The sequence below is a fragment of the Oreochromis niloticus genome, linkage group LG10 (assembly GCF_001858045.2).
Source record: "Oreochromis niloticus isolate F11D_XX linkage group LG10, O_niloticus_UMD_NMBU, whole genome shotgun sequence".
Classification (NCBI taxonomy): domain Eukaryota; kingdom Metazoa; phylum Chordata; class Actinopteri; order Cichliformes; family Cichlidae; genus Oreochromis; species Oreochromis niloticus.
Window position 1 is genome coordinate 10,259,145 of NC_031975.2, and position 21,980 is coordinate 10,281,124.

At 42.4% G+C, this 21,980-nt stretch overlaps 1 protein-coding gene across 1 annotated transcript in view; it reads left to right on the plus strand.

Annotated features, from left to right (window-relative positions):
• The window catches only part of cblb (Cbl proto-oncogene B, E3 ubiquitin protein ligase), a gene marked incomplete at its 3' end in the record, with an annotated part of 68,232 nt that overhangs the window by 36,937 nt on the left and 9,315 nt on the right, over window positions 1-21,980 (plus strand). The window contains exons 11-13 of the mRNA XM_025911025.1: window positions 2,182-2,382; window positions 11,692-11,886; window positions 13,496-13,873. Coding sequence (XP_025766810.1) covers window positions 2,182-2,382; window positions 11,692-11,886; window positions 13,496-13,873 — 774 coding nt within the window. The remainder of the gene's footprint in view (window positions 1-2,181; window positions 2,383-11,691; window positions 11,887-13,495; window positions 13,874-21,980) is intronic.

Genomic DNA, 21,980 nt, shown 5'->3' on the forward strand with positions numbered 1-21,980 from the left:
TGCACAAAAAATGCATGAAGGCTACCCGCTCACTTTGCAGAGGCTAAAGTGAGAAGCAGTAGTCAAGTCAAGTCGAGTGGCTTTATTGTCATTTCAACCGTGTGCAGTGGTACAGTACACAGTGAAGCGAGACAATGTTCCTCCAAGACCATGGTGCTACATATGACATATAACAGACAATCAACACAGGAGTACGTAAAGTGCAAGTGTGCAAAAATTGCCAAAAATGTCCAAAAACCAAACAAAAACAGTGCAACACCAGGCAGAACAGAATAATACAGACACAAGACAGTGCAGACACAAGAGTGCAATAGAAAAGTGCAACAATGACAGTGGGTTGTGCAAAAGACTGAGCATTGTGGAAAAAGTAGCTTGATGAATGAAGGTGTGTGTGTGTGTGTGTGTGTGTGTGTGAGATTGTGCAGTTAAGTGCTTGAGGTAGTGACGTGTATGAAGGTCCAGTCACTGAGTGTTCAGGAGTCTGATGGCTTAGAGGAAGAAACTGTTTCGCAGTCTGGCAGTGAGGGCCCGAATGCTCCGGTACCTTTTGCCAGAAGGCAGGAGGGTGAAGAGTGTGTGTGAGGGGTGTGTGGGGTCCTCCGCCTTATTGCAACCTTATTGTTGCAAAACAAACTGATGGCACTGGTTACAGAACTGATCACTCTTGGGTAGGGATGGGTATTGATAAGATTTTCACGATTCCGATTCCATTTTCGATTCTGTTTAACGATTCGATTCTTTATCGATTCTCTTATCGATTCTTATTTTTAAAAAAGGAGAACACTAAGGTCAATTAGCTTAGAACTTTGTTTTATATCTTCTCTTTGAACAAGATAGAAATTTAGGAGTAACATGGCCTTACAAACCCAACAGTGAGATCTTAAGAGATCCACAGCCTACGGCTCTTCAATGGGGTGTCACAGGGTCCCCAGGAAAAAAAATTGTAAATGTAAAATAATAAAATAAATATTCTTCTGTAGCATTAACAAAGTATAACATAAATTATTCTGTAGCAATTACACAAGAATATCCAGTAATGTCCCTGCCTACAATTAAACACATTCACTTACCGAAAATCGGGGGCATCTGCTGTGGCAAATGGGTGCAAGCCTTTGACCACAAACTTAGTCACTGCTCGGTGACATTCGTCTATCCTGGCCTGAAAGGAGACGCTACCGGTAGACTGCAGCGAGAACTGCCAGCCAGACTCTGTCTCTCTCATCATGGTCACCTAAATGCAGCGCACAGTAATGGTAGGTTTTGTAATAAGGCAGATCGCGCTAACATAATATGCACTGTTAATTGATTATTTACCTGCCGCATTAACGGGAGAGGACGTGCAAACGTTACCACTGCTGCTGAGTTGAGATTCACGAGTCTGGAGCGGAATTAAAAACACAACATTCATTTAAGGTCATCGCGTGTTTTGTGAGCAAATGCTTTTGCATATTCGTAGTGTTTCCTCCCTTAAATGAAATATCTACTTTGCAAGTATTACAAGTTGCCCCATTGTCATCCGTTCTCGTAAAATATAACCAAACTTTTGAGCGTTTGAGCTGCCTAGGCGCCCTGCCAGGTAAATGATGCTCCGCAACGTGGTGACGTCTGAAGAGTGAAAAGAATTATTAGAAGAGTTGTCCAAGAGCTAAGGATGATAAAAATCAGCAGGTTTATTTATTCATAGAAAAAAGAAGTAATGTACTCAACCGCCATGGCCTGTATTTTTTTAAGTGTGATAATGGTAATAGTGATATAGTAGTGTAGTAATAAGCCCACAGAGAATAATCATTTGACTCAGAATTCTCCCAGTGTGCTACTGAAATGTTGACTTATGAATGAAACAGTCACTCAAAAATAAAGTTTAAAATAATAGAATGTGTGTCATATGTGGCTAAAGGTAAAGCTTTTTATTACAGGACATCAGTTATCCCAAGTCCACAGTCAAGTTCCCAACTATATGGCTACCAAAAGCATAGTTTTGCTCTATCTTTGTTAGATAGCTCTAAAACCTAAAACCTGCTATTTTTTTATGTTTTTGACAGGGTCTTTTACAATGAATGCACAATAGTTTCCTGATGTTACTGAAACAACATGTGGCATTTGGTAATATTTTTTGGTTAAAATGTCACCACCTGTGTTTTTGTATGTTTGTGTATGACTAGCCTTGTTATATCTATTCAGGAATCAGATGGCCAAGGATGCCCTTTCTGTCGCTGTGAGATCAAAGGCACAGAGCCCATTATTGTGGATCCCTTTGACCCACGAAATGAGGGCACCAAGTGCTTCTTCCTGGACCAACAAAGCTCCCCCTTGCTGGACCTGGATGATGAGGAAGACCGAGAAGACTGTCTTGTCATGAATGGACTGGCCAACATCAGGAAGGTAATCTACACAGGGTCAAAAGTATAAATACAGACTTAAATACACTGCTCAAAAAATTATATACAGATAGTGTCTAAGGAACTTGGAAAGAAAAATGTCTGGACTTCTTTAAGTTGCTTGAAGATGTTTCATCTCTCATCCGAGAAGCGTCTTCAGTTCTAAGGTCAAACGGTGGAGAGTCCCAGATTTAAGCCCTATGGGAGTGACCCCCAAGATGGACATGGACCCCTATTGATCCATAAGCTATTTGGTCCATTCGACCGTGTCCCTCGGTGTGCTGTTTGAGGTGCTGCGGGAGTATGGGGTGTCTGGCCCATTGCTACGGGCCATTCGATCCCTATACAACTGTAGCAAGAGCTTGGTCCGCATAGTCGGACTTGCTCCCGGATGGGTGATGGGCTCCGCCAGGGCTGGCCTTTGCCACTGATTCTGTTCATAATTTTTATGGACAGAATTTCTAGGCGGAAGCCTTTCACTTAGGTGGTCTCAGAATCTCATCTCTGCTTTTCGCGGATGATGTGGTTCTGTTGGCTTCATTGGGTGGTGGCCTCCAGCTCACAATGGAACGCTTCGCAGCCGAATGTGAAGTGGCGGGAATGAGGATCAGCACCTCCAAATCTAAGGCCATGGTTCTCAGCCGGAAAAGGGTGGAGTTTTCAAGGTATGGACATTGAGGCTGTGGACAGCTACAGGTACCTTGGTGTTTATTTGAAAAATAAACTGGACTGGACTCATAATTCAGACACCCTCTACAGAAAAGGGCAGAGCAGGCTGTACCTGCTGCAGAGACTCAGGTCTTTTGGAGTGAAGGGCCCACTCCTGAAGACCTTCTGAGACCTCAGCCATCTTTTATGGTGTGGTCTGCTGGGGTGGCAGTGGATTGGTGTTGCGGCAGCAGTGATGTGGACGCTGTACCAGTCCGTTGTGGTGAAGAGAGAGCTGAGCATAAAAGCAAAGCTCTCAATTTACTGGTCGATCTATGTCCTACCCTCACCTATGGTCACGAGCTGTGGGTAGTGACCGAAAGAACGAGATCGCGGATACAAGCGGCGGAAATGAGCTTCCTCCAAAGGGTGGCTGGACTCTCCCTTAGAGATTGGGTGAGAAGTTCATCCACCCGGGAGGGACTCAGAGTAGAGCCACTGCTCCTCCACAATGAAAGAAGCCAGTTGAGGTGGTTGGGACATCTGACAAGGATCCCTCCTGGGCACCTCCCGGGTGAGGTGTTCCGGGCATGTCCCACTGGGAGGAGGCCCCGGGGCAGACCCAGGACACGCTGGAGAGATTATATCTCTCGACTGTCCTGGGAACGCTTTGGTGTTCCTCCGGACAAGCTGGAGGAGGTGCCTGAGGAGAGGGAGGTCTGGGCTTCTCTGCTTAGGCTGCTGCCCCGCAGCCCAGTCCCAGTTAAGCGGAAGAAGATGGATGGATGGATGGATGGATGGATGGATGGATGGATGAATGAAAGAAACAATAAAATATTTCTCTTCTTCCCATGCATTGGATTTCCTCTTACTGAAACTTGGACTCTATCTGGTGATTTGAGTTGATTTGATTAGATTTTTTCTGAACTACTGCCGGCTGGCTGTACTTATTTTAGTGCTCTGAGATGTTCTGGTCACGGCGGGGGGTTAGCTGTTGTTTTTAAAGCACACTCGACTTTAAGCAGCTATCCTCATCGACATGCTTCACCAGCTTCGAACTCCTAGATATAAGAAGGATTTTATATCTGAGTTTGTGGACCTTCTCACTGACCTTCTCACTAAACTAACAAACTAAAACTCTAATTAATAAGTAAAAGACAAAGAAAGAAAGCAGGTGCACAGTACTGTATACTGTTTAATGTATATATGCACTTTTGTCCAATTGTTCAATTTACATGCACTCATCATGGGCATGAATGTTATGGATTTTTGGCTTTTAATGATTTCTTTGAACTGTTCTTTATCAGGGTGAAATGAATATCTTTAATGTTTTTTAAAAAAACAAGGATTGAGTGTACAAGTTTGAATTTATTTTGGATTCTCTCTAATTTACACAGGGTCCTACAAGGGGAAATTTGGTTGTATCAGCAGCAAAAACACACATATACAAACAGAACAGGACATAGAACAGAAACACAATTTTTTACATATTTACATCATGGACAATAGTTACCAAAGCAGAGTACTGTACAGTTATTAAAATTAGAGTACAGATAAGTGGCAAACCCAGGTTGTAGTGTGCAAACAGAGCAGGATACTGAAAGATGTTTAAATAGTTAAGAATATTTAGAATAATTAGAAAAGTGCAGATTGTGTATAGTACCTGTGCATTAAAAAGTAGACATGTAACTTCCAATACGTTAGTGTATATATAAATTGAGAAAAGTAATGTGCAAGTTATAACAGTAGAAGTTGTTATAGCACTGATGTAAACATCTATTTGTTGGGTTTGTTGGGAGCAGTTTTGATTGTACAGTCTGACAGCTGCAGGGAGGAAGGACCTGCAGAAATGCTCCTTCATGCATCTAGGATGCAGCAGTCTGTCACTGAAGGAGCTCTGCAGTTCAGCAACATTTCCATGCATGGGGTGGGAGACTCTGTGTCCTCCACCCCGATGCCAGGCTGGTAAGCAAACTGCAGCGGATCCAATGAAAACCTCAGCAGGGGGCGCAGACGGTTTAGAACCAACCTCTCGAGGGTCTTCATCAGATGTGATGTCAGGGCTACCGGCCTGTAGCTGCTGAGGTCCTTGGGATGGGAGGTCTTTGGTACTGGTACCACGCAGGAGGTCTTCCACAGCTGTGGTACTTTCCCCAGTGACAGACACAGTTCATCTGCGCAGCACCTCAGAAGCCTGGAGCTGATGCCATCTGGACCTGCAGCCTTCTGCATCTTGCGCTTGCGAAGCTCGTTCCTCACTTGAAGTGCTGAGATAGAAAGAATGGATTTTGGGGGAGGGGGGTGTAAGTTAGAGTCCACAGATGCCGGATACCGATACCGATATCATAAATTTGGATATCTGCCGATACCGATATGAATCCGATATAGTGTGTTTTTTAATCAATAAAATTGTTTTTTTAATATCTTGCTGCTTTTTGTATAAGTTCATACTCAAGTTAAAAAACAAAACAAAACACTAAAGCTATTCTGTTATACCTGTATGCAAAAAATACACTGCACCCAAAATATTTCATAGTTCAGCAATACTGATCAATCTAATAAACTTAAACCTACTCCATCCTTCCTATTCTGGTATTTTAAAGATTAAGCAACCTAACTAATAGGGTTCTAAAACTCCCAGCAAAATTTAAAAAAAAAAAAAAGGGACCACCCCCCACCCTCCACCTCGTGATGCTTAATCGACGTAATTAACTTTAATTTGATGCAGTGTGAAAAAAAATGCACAGAAATAAATTATTTTTCAAGAATAAGTAAATAGATTCAACATCTTTCTTCAACAGAATTGCAGACTGCACAGATCGTACCATCCCAAAGGAAAAAGTACTATAGCTTACTAGGGTATATTAGACTTAATAGTTACTACATGGACTTAATAGTTACTAATGGACTTCTATACATTTTACATCAGATTAAAACTTTGGGTGTAAGATTCGGATAATTATTTATTAAAAGCTAGACATTTTAAACGAGACTAAGAAAGAAAAGTATGTCTTTGTGCCCCCCTTTTCCCTGTTAATGCCCTACCTGCACCCCTGGCTAAACTTTGCTAGATCCGCCCCTGCACAGTTACCAGCCGTCAGCTACGTAGAAAAGGATCCTGGTGTAGAACGTAATATTAAATAAATTCTAACAACAGCTTATCAAGCTTAAACGTGCTGCTGTTGTTCAGCCGCTGGTTTCCTCTTTCTGGCGCGAAGTGGGCAATAAACAAACAAGAGAGACGGACTCGCGACAGAAAAGCTGATCAGCTGATCATTGATCAGTTTCATGATTGAAGTAGCAGCAGGAGAGGGAGGGGGAGAGAAGAGGCAGTCGCTCCATATATCGGTTGTTAAGCTTAACGCAGGAATGCTTTACAAACATTCAGAGATGAACTTACACACTTGCTTTACTTCTCTCTGGGATAACTTCCTCAGAGATGAAATGCCGGTGTTCTGGGAATCCATCCTACCTGGCAAACCATCCTACCCGTTGTTTCTGCGCATGCGCACAACACGAAATTCAGTGGCTAACCGTCCTACCTTTGTGAATATTAGCTAGAAAAATACAGATTGCTAGCGAGGCTACAAATACACACAGCCGCTCTATCACGTGACGCATACTGCTCCGACGTGCTACGGTTATGAGCCGAGTTACGCCATGTCGCAAGTTATGTGAGGTGCTTTTTTGATATTTAATGGATCGGATTACATTTTTTATTTCCCTCCTGTTATATTCCCACTGTAGTGTCAGTACACTATTAGAGCTTATGCCGAGTCAGACTGCACACACGATAGTTTGTTTACAAGTTGACTTCTTCTTTATTTGGATAACACAGAAGTAACACACACACATAACTGGCTGTGATGCCCCCTACTGGCGATGGCTTGCATAGCACACAATAACTCTTGGTTCATACATAACATCTCCTCCCCAGTAAGCTATGCGACCGTGGCACCACCCACAGAAACATTTCCCATAACCAAAGTAGTACCTTTTTTTTTTTATTACAACATTCATGAAAACTGGAACTAATGTTTCTTTCTGTATGAATTTCTTTGTAGTTGAGAACAATGTCTCTGAACGCCAACATTCTCACTGAACTACTTAATACGCTCACCCATCACGATAACGAGCAGGTGGCTTGGTGACTCTCACTGGGTAACGTCTTACAGACTCTTACAGACTCTGTAACCATCAGTTGGTGATGGTTTAAGAGACTGGGGTGTTTGTGGAGGTAAGGTGGTCCCCAGAACTTGTTCAAGAGTCTCTTCCTGCAGAGATGTACAAGGGTGAAGCATGGTGTCACTACCACTCTGGGCTGGTGACATCTGAGAGCTTGTCGGAGGATCCACTGTGACCTGCTGAGATACTGACTCCGGTCGTGTCAGCATCTGATCCACATGACGTTTCCACACTCCTTGGGCTCCCACATTCACCTTGTATGACACTGGCCCAGTCTTCTCCAGTATGACACCGTGCGTCCACTTGTCCTCTCCCTTCCTATAATCACGCACCAGGACAGGCTCGCCAACAGTGAACCATCTGTCCCTGGAGTGTTGCTGTTGGCATTGTTGTTGAGCATCTTGTGACCGACGCACTGCTCCGGCCACACTGGGCTTCAGAAAATCCAGTCGAGAGCGCAGCTTGCGTCCAATGAACAATATAGCTGGCGTTTCTCTAGTTGTTGCATGGGGAGTGTTGCGATATGTCAAGAGGAACGTGTCAAGGCGTTGTTGCACAGGTGCTGTACCCCTGGAAGCTTTCAGTGCATGCTTGAATGTCTGCACAAAACGTTCCGCGCCAAACCATTAGTGGCAGGATGGTACGGTGCGGAACGGATGTGTTTGACTCCATTAGCTTTCAGGAACACCCTGAATTCCTCAGAACAGAACTGCGGTCCGTTATCACTCACCAGGACGTGGGGAATGCTATGGCGACTAAAGAGACCCCGTAGCACTTGTATGGTTTTACCAGCTGTGGTGCTATCCATAATATGCACCTCAGGCCACTTGGAATGTGCATCTACCACCACCAGGTACATGTGACTTCCAAATGGACCTGCAAAATCCACATGGATCCGTTCCCACGGACAGGAAGGCCACAGCCAAGGGTGCAAAGGTGCTAACCCAGGCTCTTTTTGCACACGCTGACAAGAGTGGCAGGCTTTAGCTTGAAGCTCAATTTGAGAATAAATGCCAGGCCACCAAACATAGCTGCGAGCTAAGCTCTTCATCCTCACCATCCCTGGATGTGCAGTGTGGAGCTCTTTCAGGACATGAGAGCGCAGCTTAGGTGGCACAACCACCCTCACGCCCCACATGAGGCATCCCTGCTGTATTGTGAGTTCATGTCTGTGCATCAGATAGGGTGACAGCTCTTGATCTGTGTCCTTTGCTGCTGGAAAATGTCCAGTTGTTACCATTTCCAGGACACGAAACAAGGTGACATCAGACAAGGTGTCACGTCTGATCTCGGTGACACTGACTGGTAATGTGTCCAGTTGAGATGCGTAGAATACCTCAACCGCTCCCTGTTTCTCTTTCTGTGCAAGGGGCAGAGGCAAATGTGACAGTCCGTCCGCATTGGCGTGATGTGCCCCCTTCCGATACTGCAAGGTGTAATGATGTGCTGACAGAAGGAGCGCCCAACGCTGCATTTGCGCAGCTGCCATTGATGGTGTACCTTTTACTGGACTCAGAATGGAGCTCAGTGGGCGATGGTCAGTGAGCAAGGTTGTTACCATTGTTACCATGGAGATACTGGTGAAACTTGCGCACTCCAAAAACAATTGCCAACGCCTCCCTCTCGATCTGAGCATAGTTTCGTTCTACTTTACTGAGGGTTCGTGAAGCATAAGCAATTGGCCGTTCTTGGCCATCAGGCATGACATGTGAGAGCACGGCTCCAACTCCATATGGTGAAGCGTCACATGCCAAACGGAGAGGCAGTTCAGGATTGTAGTGGGTGAGTATTTCTGGTGAGGCCAGACGTTCTTTAGCTTTCTGGAAAGCTGACTCACAGGCCAGTGTCCACTGCCATTTCTTCTCTTTACTGAGTAGCTCATTCAGCGGCTTCAGGACCGTAGCTAAATCAGGTATGAAACGTCCATAATAGTTGAGCATTCCCAGAAAAGAACGTAACTGGCTGACATCAGCTGGTGCTGGAGCTTCCATAACGGCACGCACCTTTTCTGGTGATTTGTGTAACCCTGCCGCATCAATTATGTGGCCCAGGTATTCCACTGATTCTTGGAAAAACAGGCACTTCTCCTGTTTGAGACGCAGGCCATAGTCCTCCAGCCTGCCCAAAACTGCCTTAAGGGTTCTCAGGTGTGTCTGTTTATCTGGACCACTGACGAGGATGTCATCCAGATAACAATGGGTGTATGGTAGGCCGAGAAGCACTTGATCCATAGCCTTCTGAAACAATGCAGGTGATGACGCCACTCCAAAAGGCAAGCGATTGAAACAGAACAGCCCTTTTTGTGTCAAAATAGTCAGCAGCTTCTTAGACTCCTCTTCTACCTCCATCTGTAGGTAGGCATTTGCTAAGTCTAGCTTACTGAAATGCTGACCTCCTGCTAGAGAAGCAAACAGGTCCTCAATGCGTGGAAGTGGGTACTTATCCACACAGAGCTGTGAATTTAGAGTGACTTTGAAATCACCGCAGAGTCTCACTGAGCCATCCTTCTTGTTGACAGGGACCACGGGCGTAGCCCAATCACTATGCTCCACTGGTGTGATCACCCCAAGCTCAGTCAGGCGTTTCAGTTCCGCCTCCACCCGAGGGCGGAGGACATAAGGCACGTTACGTGGTGGACAGAATTTGGGGACACTATCAGGCCTAAGAGTCAATCTGGCTTTAATTCCTTTCATTGTGCCCAGCTCCTTTGAGAAAATGGCTGAGTGTTTCTTTAACACAGCCTCCAGATTGTCATTTCCGCTCTGCTCTCTGGCATGAATCATCTTTAAGTCTTTCCAGTTCAGCTTGATAACTCTCAGCCACTCCCTACCAAACAGTGGTGGAGCATCCACCTTTACCACATACAAGGGTAGAGTTGCACGCTGCTCATTCAGTTCAACTTGCACCTTGATGACCCCTTCTGGTGCCAGCGGCTCCCCAGTGTATGTTTTCAGCAAAATGCCAGTGGGTTGCAACGGCAACTGACTCAGCATACTTTTGTACTGTTCCCATGGGATCAAAGACACAGCAGCCCCTGTATCCAGCTCCATCTCCATTTTCTTCCCATTAACTACAGGCATTAGGGAGATACGTGAATATTTCTCTTTTCGAGACAAAGAATACAGCTCCAACTCACTATCAGTGTCGAGCCTGGTTCCTTCACTCTCACTTTCCTCTGCAGCAACATGATGAATTCTCCTCTTTTTGTCCTTTGCTCTGTTTTTAACTGCATTGCCTTTCAGCTCAGGTTTTCCCTCTTTCTCTTTCCTGTTCCAATCTTGGCTGCTTCTGACATGCGTTTCGTGTGGCCCTTCCTCCCACACTGGTGACAGTCATGGTCTTTGTACCAGCAGTCATCATTGGTATGATTCATTTTCCCGCAGCGGCGGCATTTATCACCTTTTTGTGACAGCACCGCATTCACTTTAAGGGAACCACTCAACTGCTGCAGTTCACGTGTTGCTGTCTCTGCCGACACGGCATAATCAACCGCTTTGCGAAACGTGAGATCCTTTTCAGTCAAAAGAGTGAAAAGAGTGAACACTTTAATCCACACACAAATCTGTCCCGTAGAGCATCTTCCAGGTACGCACCAAACTCGCAATGTTCTGAGAGTCGTTTCAGCACCGCCACATACTGTGCGACCGTTTCTTCCTCCCCCTGATTCCTCTTGTGGAACCGGAACCTTTCAGCTATCACCAGCGGTTTGGGAGCAAAATGAGCTTGCAAAACACCCACAATATTGTCATACTGCATTGTCCCAGGCTTGCTCGGAGCCACCAGATTACGCAGAAGACCTTACGTCTTGGGACCCATCAAGGATGTAATGCTCAAAACGTTCAATATACGTTGCCCATTGCTCACCAGCAACATCAAAGGGGTCCATCTGCCCAATCATTCCAGCCATGATGTATCCGCTGTCCACAGCCAACACTGTCATTTCTGACTCGTCGGAGAAAAAGCAGCTAGCAGCTAGCTCCGATGCTAATTCGCCACGCGATCGTCCGTTTTCCGTCCAAACTCGGCCACGCGGTCAGTACATGCTCAGTAGACGGCCAAGTCTTCCAGACATCACAACTCGTCGCCAATTTATGTTATATTCCCACTGTAGTGTCAGTACACTATTAGAGCTTATGCCAAGTCAGACTGCACACACGATAGTTTGTTTACAAGTTGACTTCTTCTTTATTTGGATAACACAGAAGTAACACACACACATAACTGGGCGTGGTGCCCCCTACTGGCGATGGCTTGCATAGCACACAATAACTCTTGGTTCATACATAACACCTCCGATATCCGATCCAGTAATTTCCTCAAACAGGAAATTGATTAACGTTTTACCACATTTTAAAGTGGTGTAGATTTGCTTCCATCTATCCCCTATAAAGAATGTGGATTCTAGCAGTCTCTAGTCAGGATAGAACTGGTAATAAATAAATAAAAAAAATTTTTAAAGTTTATTTGCTTTTTCCCTTAGCAATGTGGTGAGCATCAGAAATCGCCAATGGTGTCGCCCAGTTCTTCACCTGTCAGCCAACACAAAAAAACCCATGGGGGAAACTCCAGCCAATGTGTCCAGCACCTCAGCCTCCCACCTGTCCCACCACGACGTGACCTTATCAACAAAGGTGCCATTCGCTCCCCATCTGCCAGTCCCACCTGCTCCCCCAAGGTCAGTCACAGTTCAGCACACTGCCACAATGAAACCCCTCATACGTTCACCTGGCACACAAGGGTTTAAGTTTTTTAACACAGTTTCTACACTGTTGTTTACTGATCAGCAGATAATTTACATGACAATCCACAAATTACTCCAAGTGCCCCAAATGCTGCTAATTAAATGCACTTGATTCACTCACTGATCATGATTATCAACTGTTACCACCTCTATAAAATTAGCAGTCTTGAGTATTAAGGTATGTGTTATCACAATGCTATGGAGACTCAGAGTTTACTGACAGTACAATTTGAAAAAAAACAAAAAAACTTGAACAAATATTTATTTGGAAAGTTGCCAGGAGAAAACCTCTTCTCTCTAAAAAGAACATGTTAGCATAGCTTAGGTTTTTTTTTTTTAAAGTTCATCTGAACAAGCCACAAGATTTCTGAAGCAGTATCCTTTGGACAGCAAAAACCAAAGTGGACATGTTTGGCCATAATGTACAGTACTATGTCTGATCAAAAGCAAACACTGCATATTGGCAAACACACCTCATTCCAGCTGTCAAGCACCGTAGCTTGAATCAGTCATATGAAAAGGAATATTATTGTAACCTATGAGTAGTTCAGGGCTAGATGTAATTTTAATTATAATGGTCTGTATAATTCTTTACTAGTCTTTGCCACATTGTTGCTGCTATCTCTCCTTGGTTATCGTTTGAAAAAATGACACTTTAATATCTTAGTGTGTGTATGGACAACAAAGATTTAAGAAACACTTCATTTATAGAGTGAAATATGATGCAACCTTTGGACTTATGTCTTCCTTACAACCCTCACAAAAAATAATGATAAATTTAAAACAAAAATTCACAAATTATTAGCATATTCAGAACATTTTATTAAATATTAGAGACAGATTGCTTTGTACATCTCGTTACTATCCAAATAATCTACATTTACCGTATTTACATGGGTAAAAAATGGTTCTCAAGACTCGAGCCCCAAACTTCGAGTCTAAGTCTCAAGTCTGAAGGCTTTGGATTTTGCAACTTAACTGTGACTCGTGTCTAAGTCGTGAGTGCAAGTAGCCATCTCTGGTTTGACACCCCTGTCTTGTGATTTGTTCAGATTCAGTTTTGCAATCCTAAACCATGTTCTTTTAAGTAGAAAGATGTTTTTTTCTTGGCAACCCTTGTAAACAAGTCATACTTGTTCAGTCTTTTGCAAACTGAACTTTAACATTTAACTAATAATAACTGAGTCCTGTAGAGTCTGAAATGTGGCTCTTGGGTTTTCTGTATTTTCTCTGAGCATTTTACAGAGGTAAATTTGTGGAGATTTTTACTCCTGGTAAGCTTATGGCATTGTGTTAGCACACACCTGAAAGTGTGAATAGTTATCCGTCTCTCTGTGTTGGCCCTGTGATCTGTTCAGGGTGTACCCTTCCTCTTGCCCTATGGTAGCTGGGAGAGGCTCCAGTCTCCCCGTGAGGAGAATGGATGGACAACTAGATTAATATAAAATACAAATCAAGAAAGATGTTAAAAAAAAAATGTAAATCCAAGTATCAAATTAGTTGTCTCATTTTATTGAACAACTTTATCTTTCTACCTCTTTAGTCTTCACCAGGCATATCTAGGAAGCAAGACAAGCCTCTTCCAGCCCCACCTCCTCCACAGAGGGACCCACCACCACCTCCTCCTCCTGAGCGTCCTCCTCCTGTCCCCCCTGAATCACACCACTCTTCGCTCCCCAGTTCCTCGTACATGTCCTCTTCTTCTACAGGCATGCTGTCAGAATTCCAAATTTCCTCTGAGACTTGGTGCTCCAAAGACAGCCATTTGACAGATGCACACAAGACTGGAGGGGAACACCAACTCCAGCTGGGACCCACTGTGCCTTGTCACTTGAACAGAAGACCACTCAGTTGTCCATCTGCGGAATTCGCGAGGTTACATCAAAGGTTGGACGGGGCAGGAAATTCAGAGAGCTCCAAGGTAAAGATTACGTGTCTTTTAAATATTTAAAATGAGAAGCCAGTATTAGACTGTATTTTTTTGAATTTACTAAGTAAAAGAAAGGATAAACCCTCATAATTCTGGGAGGAAGAATCCTAACTCTGTGAAATTGTTCAGTCTCTTCATTCTGCCACGTGAGGTTCAATGTGTCCAGAACTGTGGGATGGGTTTGTCATGGTTCTTTGACCCAATGTTTTGTGTGCGTGGACTTTTTAAGCTTGTTTATTGTCACTGTTGTATTCTTAAAGACTGATTTATTTTTCTTAGTTTAGTTTCCATGCGCTTATGAGTTTCTGATTATGTGTTATCTCGGGTGATTCATGTTAGTTTGGATTTTTTAGTTTTCTTTAGCATTTCCCCTATTGTCTTACCCTCTGTCCTTGTTTATTACCCTTCAGTGTCTCTTTCTCTCTCTATCTACATCTGTGTCACTTCGTCTCTCTCTCATCCCAGTCAGACCTCAGTGTTCTGTCTCCCTTACCTGTTCCCATGTTCTTCTCTGTATTTTATCCTTGGCCTCCCCAGTTTGTCATGTGTTTCCAAGTTTGTTTAGCCCCGTCATAGTGTCAGGCTCGAATGATTTTGTCTGAGTCTCAGTGTTTGAGCTCCTTCCTGTTTTCTTTTGGTAGTTCTTGTCTCATTTGTATTGTTTTCTGTTTTGCTTCCCCTATCTGGTTATGTCTGATTTGTTCTTGCTGTGTTCTCATGTGTTTTCACTTCCACTATATGCACTGATCTCCCCTCAGTGCATATATTGTCACTGTTTTCCTCTGGCCTTTGTCAAAGCGTCTGTTCATCTACCCTTGTGTTTCTTCAGGTTCCATGGGCTCTGTTGCTAGCATTTCATGGTTTAGTTTCTCTGTTTTAGTTCCCCATTCCGTTTTGTTTTTTTATTTTTGTACCATTCGACAATCAGCCTTAATAAACGGCTCACCTTCAGTTAACTCCTTCCTGCATTTGGGTGTTTGCCTTTGGGTCCTCACTTCAAGCTTCTCTGAGTCTGTTACACCTTGGAGACCTTAACAGGATTATTGTAGCGCTGCAGTGAGTAATGAATAATTTGATTATAAAAAAATCTTCAATGCTTTGTTTAATACATGGCTCTGTAGTGCGCCGCTGTGTTAAACGATGTAAATGTGAGCATTTCACTGAATTTGCAGCTAAAAAAAGAACTTCAATATATGCGTATTTTGGAGTGGTGTATAATAAAAAGTCTGACCATAACATGGTAATGCCATATTAATTTCAAGGCTTTTGTAACATGTTTTAGATTGAAAGGGAAATCATATAAAATACTGTGTTATTAAATTGCATTTAATATTTTAAAATATAAATATAAAAGTTTTTTTCATAAGCCAATAAAAATGTACATGGGCCATTTAACTCTAAGCCACTGACCTCAGGGTTGTTAGGTTGGACACTGAATTATTATTAATATTAATTAATTACTACAATGTCATAACATCTGTTCTCAGCAGCACAACACTTGCCTCCTTTCTCTTAGTCCCAGTGTCAGATCAAAATTTTGTCCGATACAAAAGTAAATGTTATCTTAACAGCCTCCACTGGACATGCTGTCACACTTAGATTGCTCTAAAGTTTGTAATAAACACAAGCTTAACAAGCTTTGGTGATCAGTTTACTTTTTATTAAACACCAACTTCTCCTGGACTGCTGTAGGAGGATTCATGGATGTAGTCACTAGTCATTGGGCTCCTTCTTCCGCTTAGTGTATAGCTCCAGGTTGCTGGACTTGGATTAAACCCTCCATGCATGGTCAGTAGTTTCCTTGTCTTGATGTCAGAGGCTTCTATCTCCTCCTTTGGCCAGGTTATTATCTCAGAAGGGTATCTGACAATTGGCAGGGCATAGGTGTTGATTCCTTAGATGTTGGTCTTCCCATTGAGCTGACTCCTCGGGACTTGCCTTACTCTCTGCAGGTAATTGGTGGTTGCAGCTTTCCAAGCAGCCTCTGGGAACACCTCTCAGCTGTTGTTTTGGCCCTCTGGTGTTTCTACCTCTTCCTTTCTATGCCCCTTTCATGTTTAAAACTGTGTGCCCATTCATCTTAGCTTCCCTTCTGGGGATCCTTGGGGATCAGGACTATCCGGCCTTCAGTTAGCCATTCCATTCCATTGGCAGCTGGTTCATTTGTGCTGCCAAGGGGAGTGCAGTTAGCCGGTAGGCATGAATCATGTTAAGGCCTGGTGCTGTCCAACTCTTCATGCTTGAGTCTTTGGATGTCTGTCACTGTGATGTCACTGGATCCTGGTCAGGGAGGTTGCTATGGTCTGCTCTTAGATCCACTAGCCACTGAGCAGTGATGTTATGGGTTGCGTCTACCTGTGTTCTTTTCCAATATTGCAAAGTCTCCTCCTCTCTCTCAGGTCTGCTCTTCAAAATCTCAACGCCTTCAAAACACCAATTGTTTTTGGAGCTTGAGGCCCAATCTCAGAGGGTGGGGATGATGATATTCCCCTCTGACCTGACGTCTTGGCCTCTCCCTTGCCATAGCATTAGTGTTGTAGTTCATCAGTCCCTAGTTGTGATAGCACTTGTTTGCTCTGGATGTTGGAACACTCAGCTACTATTAAAAAAAGAAAATTTTAAGCCTAATCTTTAAAATAACCAAGGGTGTCTATCCAAACTGGCAGCTGTTTTCACAGAAGAGGCAGATGAAAGCTGAAGGCTCTGCCTCCTATTCTCCTTTTAAATACTCTGGGAACCCCAAGTAAGCCTGCAGTCTGAGAGTGAAGAGTACTAGAGGAGTGATAAGGTATTGTACTGACTGTAATGTCATGAACTAGTTTTTCAGCGTGTGTGTTTGAGAGATACATCAGGGATTCAAGTACTTCTGATTTGATGCTTTCTTTTTCAGAGGAGCTACAGTATCTGGAGTTGTACGCAGTGAAAAAGTAAAAATATTAACAAGATAATGAGGTAAAAAGTCTAAGAATTCAGACAGAAACTCTGAGTAAGACCCAGGGTGGATGATAGATCAAAACCAGTTTTATTTGTTGATAAGTTTTCTAGCTAGGGTTGACAAGGCATCAGGCTTTCAACTTAATTAAAACTCTGTCTAGGGCTTGTGGTTGATTAATAAGCTGGAGTGGGAGATTGCTACCGAGTTGGCATGGCACCTCTGTTTTAAAAACCGTATTTGTTTCAATTTTGAAAATAAAGTTTGACAAATTAACTATTAGGAGTTGTTGTTTCCTGTGTAAAAGTGGAAATGCTGACAACTGACATTCGACTTCTGTAATGCTGAAGAAATCAATAGATTAATGGGACAGCAGAGGCTGTTTTTTTCCAACAGTGTCTTTATTTATTTTGAACATAACACTGTACACATCTACGAAGCGTAACAAAACAAGTAGCTAAACTTACATAAACTACAAGCTACAAGCTACACATACTACCTTTATACACATAACACCATATAGGAAAGGAATAGGAAAAACCAGCAACGACAAAACAACAAAAACAACACAGAAAAGCAAAACAAACAAACAAGAAAAGAAGAGAAGAGAAAAAAAGGGGGGGGAGAAAGGGGGGAATAACTGTGTGCATCTCCCACCATAAATTATGCACATTCACAGGTATACATTAAATGTAAATTAGAAAGTAGTTGTTCAATATCAAGCAATAAACTTATTCCCAAATGGACTGCAGAGGGCCACCTATGAATCCTCCCCAAAAATTTCCACCAAGTGGGGCAAGTCTTTATTAGCAAGGAAGTTTTTGAAGGGGCCCCAGATGCTATCAAAGCATCGCTGCTTACCCCTGATTGCATAGGTGATCTTTTCTAAGGGCAGAGTAGTTGTTAACTCTGAAATCCATTTACTTCTTCTCGGTCTATCCACCTCTTTCCAAGCAATGGCAATGACTTTCTTAGCCATCAGCAGCCCTATGTCTAAAAATATGTTTCCTTGTTATATTACAGTTAGCTGGATAGATGCCCAGCAGAAAAAGTTTTGGTTCTAAGTGCAGTTTTATTTCTAATATTTCTTCAGTGCATTGTTTCACTTCTTCCCAGAATTTCTTAATTTCAGGACACTGCCATAAACAATGGAGAAGTGTGCCCTTTTCCTCGTCGCATTTTATACAAACATCCGGGATGGTACTGTAGAAAGCATTAAGTTTGACTGGAGTCATATACGTACGCATTAACCAGTTGTACTGCAAGAGATTTAAACGAGTGTTCACTGTTTGTGATTGTGCCCTGGCGCAAGCCCTCTCCCACTCTTCAAGGGAGATATTCTCCTGTAAGTCTTCTCTCCAGGACTCAAGCTTCTTTACGGACGTTTCTGTAGAGGCGGCCAGCAGTTCATTATAGATTTTGGAAATCAAGCTCCTTCCCTGGCAATCTTTCACCATCATTTCTTCAAGTATTGATAGGCCAGGAATGGACAAGGACTGGTTTTGCTGTGTTCTAATAAAATCTCTCAGCTGTAAATATCTAAAGAACTGGCTGCGGGCTAAGTCATGCTTGACAACAATTTCATCAAAGGACAGTAAATGTTTATTATCCAGATTGTAAAGATCCCCTATTTTTTGTAGCCCCCTTTCAGCCCATATTTTAAATCTCCCTTCACCCCGTCCTGGGGGGAAATGATCATTTCCCCATATCGGGCTGAATATTGAGAGTGAATTAACTTAATTGAGGTGAGTCTTAACTTGATGCCACACTGCAATCATATTTTTGACCATGGGATTCTTGGTGTTTCTTTTGAGTTTCTTAAAATTAGCCGAGTATAGGTAAATGGGAAATGGCAACTTCAGCGCATACCCTTCCATCTCTCTCCACAGTGGCACATTCTCTTCTGAATAGTAAAACATTAGTGTTCTCAGCTGCGCCGCCCAGTAGTACCATAGTGGGTTTGGGCATTTAAGCCCTCCTCTGTCGTAAGGCAGATACAATAGAGATAGGCGCAGCCTGGGGCGTCTATTTTCCATAAAAACTTGATGAAGAGTGTCCTCAGTTGAGAAAATAAATTGCTTGGTGGTGGCAGAGGCAAGTTTTGAAATAAGTACAACAGTTTAGGGAGTATAATCATTTTGAGAGTATTTATTTTCCCCATTAATGACATTGGTAGAGCGGTCCATCTATCCAGAGAGTTTGAGATATCTTGCATAACAGAATTATAGTTGATTTCTATGATATCCTTAAGCAAAGGAACAATTTGGATGCCCAAATAGGTAAAGCTATTAACGACCTTAAATTGAGTAACAACAGAGGTTGGGTTTTCCCTATCTAATTGGTTTATTAACATAATGGATGTTTTAGACATATTGATCTTGTAACCAGAAATTTTACCAAACTCCTTAATCAATTCATGGGATCTCACTGCAATAGCCAAAGGCTCGATGGGGGGACAAAGGGTCCCCTTGTCTACACCCTCGGTTTATTTTTATGGTTTTTGAGATATTATTGTTAGTCAGGATCTGTGCATATGGTTCCTTATAAAGTAATCTTATCCAATTACAAAAATTCTCTCCCAGACCAAAGCGCGCCAGAGTCCCAAACAAATAAGGCCTTTCCACTCTGTCGAATGCTTTTTCAGCATCGAGTGACAGTAAAGCAGTGTCCCGAGCCCCCTTTTGGTCATAAAGAATGTTCAGAATCCTTCGGACATTGTGGAATCCTTGTCTGCCCCGAATGAATCCATTCTGATCCCTCCCAGTTATCTTAGGTTGTATTTCTTCGATTCTCTTGGCTAAGATTTTACAAAGTACTTTCAAATCCGCATTAAGCAGACTGATGGGTCTCCAATTTTCACATTTATTGTGTGGTTTGCCAGCCTTTGGGAGCAGAGTAACTAGTGCTCCTCTCAAGGACTGTGGTAAGGTGCCCTTTTGAAAGGATTCTGTAAACATTTCTAAAATTGGAGTCAACAGTTTATATTTAAATTTTTTATAAATTTCAATTGGGAGGCCATCGGGTCTGGGTTTTTTTCCCGATTTAATACTATCGATTGCAGCAGATAAGTCCTCGACTGAGATATCTTTCTCCAAAATAGCCCTAAGGTCTTCAGGTATATTGGGTATATTTATCTTATCTAAAAACTTTTTTAGTTCCGAGTGGTCATTAGATATTTCTGAACTGTAAAGATCTTCATGATATTTCCTGAAGGATTCATTTATATCTGCCGGATCCACAATAATTTCTCCTAGCTCATTTTGCAGTGAGATAACAACCCTTTCACTCTCGAGCTGCTTGAGACGCCATGCAAGAACCTTCCCAGGTTTTTCACCCTGATCATAGAAGGACTTTTTAAGTCGCAGCAGACTGGCCAAAGCTTTTGAGGCAGAAAGTTCATTGTATTGGGCCCGAAGCAGCAATAAATTTTGGTGTATTTCAGGGGACCTTGTTTGATAGTATTCATTTTCTAATTCCTTTATTTTTGTCTCTAACTTTTTTGCCTTTTGGAAAGTCAGTCTTGCTTTAGAGCTAGTGATGCTAATTATTTGGCCCCTAATAAAAGCCTTAAAAGCCTCCCATCTTATGCTTGCAGAAGTTTCTGTTTTATTCATTTCAAAATAGAGGCTAATTTGTTCATCCAGAAGTGAGACAAAACCAGGGTCCGCCAACCATTTCTGTTTGCAATGCCGAATCCTAGCATCTTTCACAAGCTTTGAGTCCTGATATACCAATGAATTGGGAGCATGTTCTGAAGTTAGGATAGCCTCATAGGAGCATTCCTTGATTTTATGTCTCAACTCTGCAGCTATCAAAAAGAAGTCAATTCTTGAATAGGACTTGTGTGCACCAGAATAACATGAGAACTTTAGAACGTCCAGATTTTCTTCCCTCCAGATATCTATTAAGTTCAATTCCTTCATAAAGCGCTGTATAGTTACCCTACTACGGGTGTGAGACTCTTCGGTTCCCGACCTCCTATCTTTCACTGGATCTAGTACACAGTTAAAATCGCCTGCCACCACACATTTACCAGGAAAAGAGGATAACATAAGGAATAAGTTTTGAAAAAAGATAGGGTCTTCTGTATTAGGTGCATAGATGTTCGCCAAGATAATTTGTTCATTTAGTAAGTTCCATATTTATCTTTGGTGACTTTGTTTACCTGGAGTGGTATGGATTCGTGCACCAAAATGGTGACCCCTCTCGCTTGAGAGTTAAACGAAGAAGACAAGACCTTGCCTCTCCACCTCCTTTTAATTTTCAAGTCCTCATTATGCATCAGATGTGTTTCCTGAAGAAACACAATGTTAGACTGCAAAAATTTTATTCTGTTCATGACTTTTAACTTTCTTCAGATTTCGTAACCCTCTGCAGTTCCATGATGTGATTTTGATTCTTATCTCACTAGACATTTCTTGTAGATTGTGTAGTTATATTCCCCAAACAAGTGAAAATATATAATATAATAATAATAATAATAATACTAATAATAACTTTATTTATAAAGCACCTTCAAGCAAAGTGCTGTACAACTGTTTGAAATTAAAAGGGTTTAAAAGTAATACATAGCACTACAGATAGGAGACACAGTACAAGTTAAGAACAGAGAATGTCAAAAGAATTACAAAAAGAAAAAGACAGAAAGCTAACATAAATACTATTACTAACAACAGAAACTGTCCGAATACCCTCACCGTCCCCCATATCCAGGCCTTTTAACCTGGATTTCCTTCCCCAGATGTTTAAAGCTTCCAGGTAGCAATTAACAGTCCCACCCAAGGATGACGCCGTATAGCTGAACTAGTAAAACCGAACAATCCAAATTCTCTGGTTTTAAAGATTTCTTCTGTCCTAGGGGGCACTGCTTTTACATTATTGCAGGTAATAATAATAATTCTCAAAAAGTAATTCATCTTTCTCAGAACACTGTTCTTTAGTGATTGTAGGAAACAATATTTGAAAAAACAGCTTTTACCCCATAGCCATAAGATGCTGATGGGGTAAGCAACGCATGAGTTTGACATTTATGCTACAGGTGAATCTGCTAAAAATCTCAGAGGATTTTGAATCAAGGTCTATTTTGGGAATGATATAACTCAAGAAGGAAGTCACCTTGGATTTTCAAATTTATACCATAAATGTATCTACTTGCAATGACAGCTG